This window comes from Sinohyriopsis cumingii, chromosome 16 (assembly GCF_028554795.1).
Source record: "Sinohyriopsis cumingii isolate HCF-2022 chromosome 16, ASM2855479v2, whole genome shotgun sequence".
Taxonomy (NCBI): Eukaryota; Metazoa; Mollusca; class Bivalvia; order Unionida; family Unionidae; genus Sinohyriopsis; species Sinohyriopsis cumingii.
This window is the reverse complement of record NC_142976.1, coordinates 67883164-67897207: the sequence shown is the minus strand read 5'-3', so window position 1 is coordinate 67897207 and position 14044 is coordinate 67883164. Positions and strand designations below refer to the sequence as shown.

Here is a 14044-nt window from a genome sequence, read left to right as displayed (position 1 = left end):
ATGTTAGACAGTGCCATATGAATATCTGTATAAACTGGATGTCTTTTGCAGGAAGTGCCTGGCAGCAACATGTGGGTTAGATTGCTGCATAACTGAATTCACAAACTGGTTTCTTGGGTACTGAGGGACTTAAATGTGCATTGTATGCAGGAAGTACTTAGGGGTTCTAAGCAAGTTGTGGAACTGGACAAGTTTGTTTTATTGGTGGCTGATGCTATATGATCGATTGTTGTCATGGCCAATTATGATAATATGAGATCAGTCATGAAGGAACATGGCCATCTTGGCCGGCATGACAATGTTCAGTTCTTGTGGTTGAGATGGTGTATGGGATATTGATCCATGTAGCCAGTCCATAAATTTAACATGCAAGTGGTATGGTTTCAAACCCTTGCATGTGAATTGAAGTCTTCATCCCTCAAGGTATGCTTCTGTGCCTTCCCATCAGTATCCATAGAATTGCCACCCATTGACTTCTGTCCATAACATGCAAGTCTGACAAGTATTCAAGAAAACTACATGTGCAGAGTGGTTTTCAGACTGGTCTCGCCCATGGTCTAAATCTGTACAGAGCAGGCAATATAAATATACTGTGCAGTGTGTGTTCTGCTTTATGAACATGGCAGTCTCTGTGCAGAGTTAAACACTATGATAAATACCTGTAAATAGGTGCATGTGGTTTTGTACTGATAGAGAACATCGCAATTAATACTTATGATGTGTGTGTGTGATTTGGAGTTTTAACATAGCTTTAAAAATTTCTCCATCATATTGCTATGCAGACATGTAGCATGATGTCCCACCCAGTTACATTATCCTGACACTAGGCCGACCAGTCCTAACACTAACCTCTTAATGCTGAGCAGCAAGCGAGGCAGCTGTTAGTACCATTTTTTTAAAGTCTTTGATATGACTCAGCTGGGGATCGAACACACAACCTCCCACATCTGAGGTGGATGCTCTAACCACTAGGCCACCGAGTGGTTAATATTTATAATGTTAATGCTAAATAATCAATTCAAGTAACAAGTTACCTGTAGGAAGGTCAATTTTTTGACTGCCCATACAGGTAAAATCACTGAAGCATTGCTTATAGTAACTACATGTACGAATTGGATGTTATGAATACCCAATGTATAAAGAACTTACTTGCATATACCTAACCACAGCAGAAGCTATACAGTAAAATAAATGAATTTTCTAAAGCACACACAAAAACTTCACTAAAAAGACACTGAATCATCATTATTGATATTTGCGAAGTAGACACTACAGTATCCATTGTGAGACCATGTTACCTGTAGAAACAGCACAATGACAGGTAAAAATCAGTCAAATGTCACTAAAATAACAATCAACTGGATGAAAAAAGACAATATAGAAATATTACCTTTATGTCACCAGACGTAATGGAAATCGTACAGCAATATTAAATGAGTTTTCTATATCATGTACCACACCTGCAATTATGGTTACAGCAATTTGTACCAAGGATGCCTAAGTGTATGAAGGCATCAGAGTGGTAACAGAGAAAAGTTATAAGCTTTGATGCTGTGAATAAAAAAGAACAGAAAAGTTGGAAATTTAAAATATGAAGTCTACTTCCCTTTTTGGGTGAAACTCCTGCAGCTTGTTTTAAAGTAGAAAACTTCCTAATCTGCCTGTATGGGTTTTGCAAGGTCTCTCTGTCTGCAGAGAGCATGTGACTGGCAGTATCAGAATTATTAACTGATAATTTCACTGGATTGGGCACTAATCCTGGTATGAAAGGTGATCACTATAACAGCCACCTAGGTAGGCAGATAATGTTTAGCTTTTTAGTTAAGAGCTTTAATCTGGGAAGGCTCGAGAGGTGAGGCAATAGTTCTCCAAATGTATTATGATTGGGTAATGTATTTGAAGAAGAAACTTGAAATTCTCTTCTTGAATTAAATGGTGATTCTTTTATTTCCTAACCTCTTGCTTCATTATTTGATGCATAGTTTAAAACTAACCTGAAGTCAAGAAATATATTTTCATACAAGATTATATCAAACATATACTTTGCAAACAATATATTGGTTCTTTTGGTTCTTTTTTAAGCTGTTTGAAATGTGAACTTCTCTTCATGATTCCAATGGTGATTCTTCTATTTCCTGTTTCATGATTCAATGCCTCAAACTTGCAGAAAAAAGGTAATCACCATTTTATAGCACAAAATTAGCAAACAATACTTCAGGCATTGAATGTACCTAAAAGGAAAGCCTGTAGTTTTACAAAGACATTTGAATCTTTAACTTCTCTTATTGAAAATATGAGGTTAAAAATTAATACAAACATTTATTTTTTTAAATCAATACCAAAATTTTATAGGATTTTCATCTTTTTCATAAAAAAGTTAGGAATATTTTCGATTTTGTTTGCAAATGTAAATCTTTTCAGTATAACTTTACATTCATGATTTTAAGGATTTGACACAAAATACAAAGTTCTACACACAGAAAGTCAGACAGTACATAACAAACTACAAGATTTATGGTTTCTTTTCAATAAAGGTAGATAATTCTGTTTTTGTGCTGTGTTTCAGTTACAGAATGCTTGATAATATGAACGCAAGTATTAAACTGATGGATGAATGAAAATGACAGATTATCACTACAAGTACTCAGACTATTAGGAACCATATATTGAATGTTCTTTTACTTATTTATACCATGAATGTAACTTTACCACTGTAATCTTAATTACATTCTGGCACAGGGACTTAATAGCTGATGACTAAACAGGAAGCTTACTTAATTATATTCTGGCACAGGCATTTAAGAGCCAATGATTAAAGACAAAGCCTAATTACATTCTGGCACAGGGACTTAATAGCTGATGACTAAAAATGAAGCTTTATTATATTTTGTCACTGGCACTTAAAAACTGATGATGAACACTGAATCTTACTTACATTGTAGCACAGAAACATAAAAGCTGATGACTAAAAATAAAGATTAATTACATTCTGTTCTGGTAAACGGACTTAAGAATTTATGGCTAAAAACAAAGCTTAATTACATTCTAGGACATTAACTTACAAGGTTTATGATTGAAAACAGAGCTTAATTACATTCTAGGACATTAACTTACAAGGTTGATGACTGAAAACAGAGCTTAATTACATTCTAAGACATTAACTCATAAGCTGATGACTAAGCATGAAACTTAATTACATTCTGACACAGGGACTGGAGAGTTGATGGCTAAAAATGAAGCTTAATTACATTATGGCACAGGGACTTGAGATATGATGACTAAAAATGAAGCTTAATTACATTATGGCATGGAACTTGAGAGCTGATGACTAAAAATGAAGCTTAATTACATTCTGACATATAGACTTGAGAGTTGATGACTAAAAATGAAGCTTAATTACATTCTGACATATAGACTTGAGAGTTGATAACTAACAATGAAGCTTAATTACATTATGGCCAGGAACTTGAGAGTTGATGACTAAAAATGAAGCTTAATTGCATTCTGGCATATAGACTTGCAAGTTGATGACTGAAAATGAAGCTGAATTACATTCTGGCATATAGACTTGAGAGTTGATGACTAAAAATGAAGCTTAATTGCATTATGGCATGGAACTTGAGAGTTGATGACTAAACATGAAGCTTAATTGCATTCTGGCATGGAACTTGAGAGTTGATGACTAAAAATGAAGCTTAATTACATTCTGGCATATAGACTTGAGAGTTGATGACTAAAAATGAAGCTGAATTACATTCTGGCATATAGACTTGAGAGTTGATGACTAAAAATGAAGCTTAATTACATTCTGGCATGGAACTTGAGAGTTGATGACCAAAAATGAAGCTTAATTACATTCTGGCATATAGACTTGAGAGTTGATGACTAAAAATGAAGCTTAATTACATTCTGGCATATAGACTTGAGAGTTGATGACTAAAAATGAAGCTTAATTACATTCTGGCATATAGACTTGAGAGTTGATGACTAAAAATGAAGCTTAATTACATTCTGGCATATAGACTTGACAGCTGATGACTAAAGACAAGTTCAACCAATTATTCATCACAGATAACTTTTTTTCTTAAATTGTTTTCCTAATACATGATCTGTTCATACACATGTAATATTATAGCACAAAAACTATATGAGGACTTACATTTAAACATGCTATGCAGGCAAGGCACTTTTTTAGAATATGTGCCTGGGTAATCCTATTACTTAATGAGCTTAAAGAAAAATTATACAAAATTCTAAATTGCACCTATGGGTGTATACTCCATTTTGCAAGTGCCTTCTCTGGGTCCCAAGTATGTTCAACTGGAACAGCCCTGAGCATATATTTTTTGAACTCAAAGAAAAAGTACCTCTCGTTTGGCCAGAAGAACATTTGGTACAATATGGGGAAGACATCGCCCCAGCATCATCACAACCTTTAGTTGGTCTGTGTCTGAGATTTTGGACACCTAGAATGAAAATAACTGCATAATAATACTGTGCAATTCAGGCAATCTTAAAATATATAAAACCTGGGAAATACACTTCTTCCAGATTAGTAAAGTGTCATGACATTGTACACCAAAGGAGGGCAAAATGTCTCTAAGACTGAATCCATGGCTGTGATCAATCAGCCAAACAACTTAGAAGACATTGCCTGGAACAGGTTTCCTATAATTCTAAGTCATTAGGAAACAGGTTCATTTGATGTTGCAAAACCACAGTCATTTTACTGTATACCTTTATACATAAACCGGGGGAGGGGGGGCAAGAGGCCAAAAGTGCTCTCCATTACGGATCACTGCCATCTCACCTCTGTCCATGTGGGTTCGAGTCTCGGATTCAGCCAATGTGGGTATCTTAGAAAGCTTGCCAGTAGCTTCTTGTGGGTCGGAGGTTCTTTCTGGGGTTTCACGGATTCTTCCTCCACCATTAATACTGGCTGCCATGTATAGCCTATTGTGTGCTGAAAAATGGTGTTAAACCCCACAACAACAACATAAACTGTGCAAACTTTACTTAATTACTTACACAGATTGGATGAGAAAAAGCCACAGGCCAAACAGCTGTTCCAACTAACCAACCTCACCCAAAACAACCACAGCTACTGTATTACAAATGTAAAATAAACTTAAACGTGAGAAAAATAGATTTATTATGTACCAACAAAAATGACAATTTTAGCTCCCGTGACCTCAACCTTGGAACTCTGGACGCAAGAAACAATATGGAGGTGCCTCTGTCCAAGTGTAGACTATGTACTAAGTTTGATGGAAACTGGATCCAAGAAACTTGACATAGTGGAAACTGAAAAACATTTCATTGTCAGCTCCAATGACCTTTATTTTATACCTGTCTACCTCTGAATCAACATGAAGGTGCGCCTTTGACCAAGTTTAGCCTACCTAGGGAGTTTGATAAAAATGAAGCCAAGGAAACTTGATCTTATCACATTTTTATGTTCTAGTAACATTGACATCTATTGGTTCCACAATCACTAGACTACTGCCTCTACCCATTATATTATAATATAATCAGGGGCACCAGTGAGCCTTAATCCGCCCCGATTGGTTCCACAATCACTAGACTACTGCCTCTATCCATTAGGTAAGTCACATACAAGATCTGACAGAAAACAAAAGTTATACTTCAGAAACCATGTTCACTATGGACAGATGGACATTGCTATCATTATACCAAAGGTACTGGGATAAAAAAACTCAGTAACAACAATAGCTTGCCATCACAAGCATGTGCTTTCCATTGCATATTCCATTCCTCACTAATGCCTCACATACCCTGGTACTCACTCCCCACCCACAGACAGTGACTACATGTCAAAATACATAGCCTGACACATGTGTGATAAGTCTTTCTGCTACAACTGCATATATAAAGTCTGAAAATACTTGACAATGTTATTTTAATTGAATTTTTTTTATATATTTGACTACTGACCCCTTTCAAGGGCCCCCACTGTCAAGAGTCAAGGACCACACCTGTAAGATAATTACAATGATTCATAACTTTTTATCCAGCAGTTTAAAAGCAAATACTGTTATGTTAACTGACAGATGTATGGATGGAAGGACAAATTGAGGAACAGACAGATGGTATTACATCGCTGATGCTTTTGAAAAATGCATGGAAATAAAAAATGATGGTTAACATGATTCCATATTTACTCACAAAACCAAAATGATGCAAAAATAACCTTTATTGTGGATACAATTATTTAAGCCTCTAAAAAGAAATGATAAAATATATCAATTTATGGACTAAACTGTTTTCTTCCATCTACTGCATAGCATATCCAATCCCACCATGCTATATTGTCAATGCCCATGCCTTTTGTCATGTTCTAAGAATACCAATGCTAAAAAGAAATGGATGAAGTGAGATTAAAATTGCCTCCCTTTGTGAGACTGGCACCACCAGAACAGAAGTGTAAGTTCATCCAAGAATGTAACAGGGAAGGACTTGTGACGATCTGCCCATATTACGACTTGGTAAGTCTACTGAACAAACACATATGACTCACAATATTGGTTTATTCAAATGCATTACTGAATCAAAACATCTGAGAGGGCTGCAACCCCTCACTATTGACATAGCACTGTGTTATGTGTTTTGGCTCTTACAAAACATAACAAGAAAAAAGTGAAGACAACAAGTTTTATAAAATTTTGCAAATAATTTATTTCTCTAGAAAAACAAGTTAATAATGGCAAAAAAACTTATGGTTTTACGAACCAAATCCAAAAATAATCCAAGAATTAAAAAATTTAAATCCTAGAAACAAAAGTCCTAATGAAAATGACTTCGAATCCCAATGAAATCCAAATTGGAAGGCGAGGACGTAAGTTGTGGTCAGCATCATACTGATGTGTCAACAGTTCTTTGTTGAATCACAGAAAATAATATTCCAATTTGAATTTTGTATAAATTTCGATAAATGTCCTTGTCCAAGAATTAATTTAGAGCACTAGTATTTCCAGATAAAAGGATTAATTTTCATTTAAAATAAAATAATTAGCCCCAAAACTGATCAAAACATAAAACACCTGGATGTCTCCAGTGTTAAGACAAGTATAACTACTATTTCTCAAAACATCAGTAATAAATCTAACTACAACGCAAGACAGATGTCCAGATGTAGGTCAATCCTCTGGAAAAACCAGAGTTTGTAACAATTGCTACATGTTATTTGAAACGTACTCCAAGAATGGCCTCGATTCCACTTTATAAATCTTACTCTGAGAAAGATTTTTTAAAAAAAATGACAGAAGCTGTTTACTACAAACTATCTCTGGTTCTGAATCACAGTCAGGAACTAGGTCAGCATTTGACACAATTTTCTATAAAGTTGTTTATGTCAAAATATTTTAAAAAACAGTCAGAACTGAACTCTATTCCAGTAAATAAAGTTACATTACAAAAGCAAGTAATGGAATTTAAAAAAAATTAAAACTTACAAACAAACAATTAAATCAAATATACATAACAACAAATATACATAACAACTGGTTCCAGTCTTCTAGCTTACTAGTCTTGTGTAGAATAGGGACTAGGGTCTGAAATGACAGGACATGGTCATTAGAAAAAATGTTCGATCTGCAATTCCAGTCATATACAACTGACTCCAATGTTAAGCAAAAATTCTGATTTTCCCATGAGCTTGTTCTCAGTAATGAAACCAGGATGGTCACGATAGAAGTTAATCCATTGTGGTGAAACTGCTGATAGTTCATGTTGACTAATATAACAGATGAATTTCACTGACTCTGTCTGCTGAGGTTAGAGTAATTAGCAAGCTGCACTATGCAAAAGGCAAGTTAGCAAGGCTCTAAACAATGATTCAAAGAGTACCTGGCTCAACCATGACAGAACCCAATGTAAGTTCCATTTCAACAAAGGGATAAGGCCTTCTGTTGAAAAAGTTGGCTAGAAGGTTGGAAAGGTCTTTGTTCTGGCCTATGTTCTCCCTTCCATATGGCAAAACATATCTGAGATTGTGGAATAGTAGACTTTGACAGTGAACAGTTGGCTATTTGTGACGTCAAGGTGTTAGCTATGAGACTTTTAAGGATGAGATGTTTCTCTGCTCATGCCACTGGGAGAAAACCCTCCAGTTTCTCTACAGACTTACAAAAGTGGCCGGCATTCTTGCTTAAAAACTTATGTCCACCAAATTTCCACAGAGATGTTCCTGTCTGAGGGCTTGTTTGTTATGCATAAGGCAAGCAGAATCAGTATTGTTCAGTTGGGATGGAAAACCTACAAGTGTGGTAATTTCAGCTGGAGGGAAGAATCTCTGCTGTTAAATTCAGTAGGTCATCGATTGATGATTTTTCCCACTTTATGTTAGCAATCAGGATAATCCTGCACATGGATACCTCATATTCTGCAGGACCATGGAAATCATTTAAGATTGGAGAAAGGCATCTGCACCATTGTGGTTCATTGAAAAGGAGTTGATATCCATGGTTTTGGATCTGGGACGGGTAAGATGATGGTTGCAAGCTGATCATTCCACCATGTTACAACGAAAAAGGTCCATGTGACCACGACTCCAATGGTCACAGATCTGACCAAAAACAATGAGCTGAATGAACCACTGTGTGTGATCTGTTGATTCTAACCAAACAGCTAGTCTACTATGGCAATGAACCTGTCTAGGAATTGGCAGGCTGAAATGTGGAAATGTCAATGATGATGCCACCTGAGAAAATCCCAAAGAAAATGACAGAAATATGGGGTCTTGTTTCTGCCCTACATTATGAGATAACTGATGAGTCAAGTTGTCAGAAAAGAATTATCATGCCCTCTGCAGATAACATCTCATATCACATTTGAAATGCATTCCATATGACTTTCATCTCAAGGAGGTTGAGAAACACCAGAGCCAGTCATATAATGCATGTGCAGGTCATATTCCAGCAACTGATCCTGCAGAGGGAAGCTTGATTAAAGCCAGGAAAAGTTCTCCCATATGCCAACATGCACCGTCACATAGTTAAAAATTTGATTGCTTGGTCAAATGGGCAAAGTTTGGCTTCCACTGGGAGGCAATGATCATCTGAATGGATGTCATGAACAAGCAGCCCATACAAGATCATTAGCCCATTGAGATATTTCAAGAGAAGAAAAAAATTGCTAGATGAAATCCACCTATTACAGTGGAAGGTGTACACCATGAAATAATCTACAAGGCAGGTTTCTGAGGAAGACCAACTTGATTCAAAGTGATTGAAGTCCTCAAGTTATCATGTTAACATATTCAACCCTAACAAGGCAAGGGGTGGAACTCTTCTTCTAGGGGCTGTACTGTCACCACAGTTTACCACAAGGTCTTACTTACAAGACCAAACAGGCTTTTAATTCCTATTAAGTAATGTTGATTCCTATTTCTTTTTACAAATTTTCAACCTAAAAAGCAGAAATTTAATGTTTCCAAATATTGCCAGTATAAGGTTAAGACCTTCAGTCCATACTTTAGTCAGTTTGGCCGATGTTATTACAAGCGTGACATTTGTCCAAGAAAGGGATCAAGATGCATAAACCACAGACCAAAAAAGATATAAGATTTTTACTTCTCTGTGACTGTCATAAACAGCCAATACTAAACAATTTCTTTGAGACATTGGGCAACTAGCATCACGAAAGTCACATACAATTTGACATCCTTGGATTCATGTAGGGAAAATGCAATCTTATTTTGCATTTATAACTTTTATCCATCATTGGACAATATGGAAATTCATTTACAGAATAAGGGTTTTCCATTTTCAAGATTGTTACTGTAAAAGGAAAACATTCTAGCTTTCTGTCTAATTAAAGTGTTTTAATGAAATAGTAAAACATAAAATCTAAGACACTGAGTTTATGATAAATTAAAGCATAACTGCTACTGTCATAGGTGTGAGAAAAAACCCAGCTGCTGAATATGTCGGAAAAGTTTATTTCTACTTCTATTTGAGTCAAATAAAGATTGTACAGATATAATTTTACCAGTAATGATGTCATCATATTTATGGCAGTAGTTTTGTAGGCCTGGCTCAACAAGAACAATAAACATGGCTTGCAATGGGTGAAAAACTGCTAGTATCAAGAATCACATCATTGAATATTATGAGAAACAGTTTTTAACTGTGGAAACTTGGATGCAGCTTAATAATAATCTATTTTCACAACATCCACTGATAAAATGCATTCATGTTTTGTTCCATTTTTAATTTTAATTTACTGTTTTGCATTTGAACCATTTTCTTCCAAATGTACTAATTATTTCATTAGTATTTACATTGTACTTTGTATTCATTCTGTATTCTGTTTCAGTTTCACAGGTAAAAATACCTGTTTCAAGGTATCAGTCTGTAATAAAACGTGAATGTTACAAAAATGTACAAGAGTTATGTATAATGTGATAACTGACACATTCTCTCTTCATTTTTTATATGTATTTATATGCCAGATGAAGTTATTATTCACATATTATATATTTTCTAAATTTCATTATAAGTATATGTACAAAGTTCTGTTTACCTCTGACACAAGCCTGTTGTCTTTGCTGACATAGTAGCAAACCTCCATAAGAGCTTTCTTGAAAGATTCTGGCATGTCTCTGAAACAAAGAATGAAAGAAATGGATAATAACCTTGCAGAACTATGTATTTATAACATTGTTTCCTATCATTCTATATTGCTTCAAAAAAACCTAACCTAATACTTCCATTGTGAATTGTGATATTCCAATTAAATTAAAGGGTTCCAAAGACTAGAAAATTCCTATAATTTTCAAAACATTTTGATGAGATTAAAAAAAAAGAGTATCATGAATGGTAGATTATATGGCCTCTAAGTAGGCATTTGCATGGCATAGTTAGCTCTGGTGATTATTGACCAACAAGTCTCGTTGACCTGGACCTTTGGTCAAGGAATGCAGTCTTTAACTAAACTTACTATGCTGAAAACATTTTCTTAACAGACTTGACCATGACTGCTAACCATGAGACTACAGCATCAATAGTTTTTATTATTACCCTATGTGCAAGCCATTCATATAGTCTGGTCAAGGAACCGGCTTAAGAACAAAAGTTATATTATGAAACCCATTTTTCTTTTAGTCACAATGACTTTAATATTTGACCCCAAAGTCAATCATCCTCTTATATACCATACCAAGACCTCCACAAACTTAAGTCAAGGTATGTTGTCTAGAATTGAATCTATTTTGCAAAAGTCATTTTTCTTCTTCCAATCATTTTAACCTTTACTTTTGACACCCAATATCAATAGGTTTCTTCTTACCCAAAAAGTAAGCCATTCAAAAATTTTGGTTAAAAAAAACAAGGAAAGGAACTTAAATATTTGTTCAGAAAGCATTCTTCTTCTTTTAGTCACAAGAACCTTGATCTTTGACATTTTGACCGCAAAACAAAACAGTATCCCAATTCCTTTCCCAAATACAATCCATTAATAAAGTTTGTCCAGGTCTGTGACCCTGAACTAATATTCTGCTGAAGCTATTTGACTTCTTTCAGTCATTGACCTTGACCTTTGAAAATTTGACCTCAAGAATCAATAGACTTCTTTCTTACCCTAAGTGCAAGCCCTTCAAAAGATCTGGTAACTGATTGATGGTGGTGAAATTAACTTACAATGGAGAAATGAAATGTGTAACAGATGGACAATAACATAACACATCTGCTTTATGGTTAGCCTTAAAAAAAATTCATTTCCCATGTTAACAAAAATTCAGAGCACGTTTTCAAGTATTTCTTACCTGCCGAGCATTTTCAAATAGTCCCAGACTGCAGGACAAGTTTCTCATCACTGCAGACATAGCGCATCATGCATCATGTATAAAGAGCATATTTAAGGGCTTTTGAAGAAAAAATTGATTAACTTTTCCAAATCGTCAGCAATAGACATGCTATACATACCATGGTTAACATTAACAAAGGTTCCACAGATTGTCTGATGTGTGAATGACATTATGAGATGCAATATTCTGCTTCATAGAAGAAACCCTAGTATACATCGAGACAAACTTTCTGCCAATGCTAAGAAAAAAACACTGGCTAAAAAATATGAATGTATCTCTCCACAGGATGAATGTAGCTTGGAAGAGTATCTGGGAGCAGTCAGCAACCTTAAAAAAGTGATTAAAGGGGGAAATTTGGACTAAAAAACAATTGAGAGCCTGTATAGTGTAAAATTTAATAATCACAATTAACATCAATAGTGGTCACCAGTCTGTGATCTTATAAAAGGAAATTAAAATCGCTTTTGGATTTTATTTAACAAAAAAATCTTTACAATAAATTTGGAGATACACACGTCTTCCATTTCCACTGTCATACACTGGTTTGTATTAATTAATCACAATGGCTCAACGAAGTCTGTTTTCTTTTCTGTCCTTTTTGCCAGGGAAACAACCTGCCAGTGATCATGCCAACCCATATACTCCAAAGATACAGAAAGATAGAACCTATTCTGAGGAGAAGGAGAAAAAAAAATCTCAAAATTGTAAGAATCTTGAGCATCAATTTGCTCCACAAATAACAAACAATCCAGCTATGAACTCACAACTCAAACACAAATGACTCTTGAGATTTCACTTTTGATCTTTAGATTTTCATTTTGATTTTCAAGATTTTGGTGTCAAGGATCAATTGACCCTTCAGTTCTGAAATCTACTGAGAACCCTAAATATGTATAAACAATGTTATTTGAAAAACACAGCTGATGAGCATTAAGAAACTTAACATTATCGACACCAATGACACCACCATAAAGGTGATACCTATGTCTGATCATTAACAACTGACAAAGTAAATGTCTCTTGGTAGTAAAAAAAACAAATGTAAAAATCCTTATAATGTTCAAAATCAACTTTGACCCAAATATTATCTATAGAAATCTGTGTGCATAATTTTACCATAATTTATTTCATTGTTCTATAACCACTGAGCTCATTGTTCTATAACTACTGAGCAGAACAGAAAACAGGTCTCTTGGAGAAAAAACATACTCAGACTGGGAGTTTTAACTTTATAAAACATTTGAAGAAGACAAAAATTGAATTTAACTGATCCTATTATCTACAATCATCTTTCTACATGATTTGATCTCATTAAGTCCTCCTAAAATCTTACATTAAAAACACAATTAAAAAAAAGCTTGTCGTTGCAAGATGGTACAAAGATGTGTAACATTATGTCACACAATCCCAAGGAGAGAATACTGCAATATATAATCTGACATAAATTAACAAATTAACAACCAAGGTTATTTAAAATATTACATGCTTTAGAATATTTGGTTGCTATAAATGTTTGACACAAATATCTCTGTTTCATTTAAATATTACAGGTGTAGCATATTACATTTAGAAAGCAACAGAAATTACCTTGCATTTACAAGTTCATCAAGAAAAGAGACATCTAAACCCGTTCCTCCATTTTCATAGTGTTCTATTTCAGTATCTATTCGAGTTTCTGAGTGATTCACATTGTGATCTTTTTCTTTGTGACTAGAGTCTCTATCCTCATGTGAATCAACATTTAAATCTGTCTCCATCATTTCACTATCAACACTGTAACGTCTACTGTCTTCATGTAAAGACTTTGTTAAGCACTCTATGACTGTCTTATCTAAAGTGTCATCATTTTCTCCAGTCGTTCCTCTTGGACTATTAGAAATGTCTCTGAAATAAATGAAAACAATTTTATCAGCAGTGACATGTGTTATGTATATTTAATTTAATTCTTTGTCAGTTAGTTTCAATTTTTTTATTCCATTACATCCTATTGTAATGTAACATTTTTTAAACCGGATTTGACACTGTCCAGAATAGAAACATTGTATCTTGTTTCTGACCTTATTCCAAAATCAGTGACAGTTTTGGTAAACAACTTTTTTTTTCTTTCTCAGAGTAAGAATCATTAATTTTTTAGTCAAGGTCACACCTGGACAATGTGACAAGTATCACATGTAAATTGGTAAACAAACTTCTATATTTCCAGAAGGGTGAACTTTTGAC

The 14044-nt window shown here is 34.6% G+C and overlaps 1 protein-coding gene across 1 annotated transcript in view; it reads right to left on the bottom strand.

Annotated features, from left to right (window-relative positions):
* Positions 1-14044, bottom strand: part of LOC149780719 (RAB11-binding protein RELCH homolog) — a 188522-nt gene that overhangs the window by 156301 nt on the left and 18177 nt on the right. The window contains exons 7-9 of the mRNA XM_089937770.1: positions 13412-13708; positions 10543-10621; positions 4368-4466 (exon numbers count right to left, since the gene is read on the bottom strand). Of these exons, the coding sequence (XP_089793896.1) occupies positions 4368-4466; positions 10543-10621; positions 13412-13708 (475 nt within the window). The remainder of the gene's footprint in view (positions 1-4367; positions 4467-10542; positions 10622-13411; positions 13709-14044) is intronic.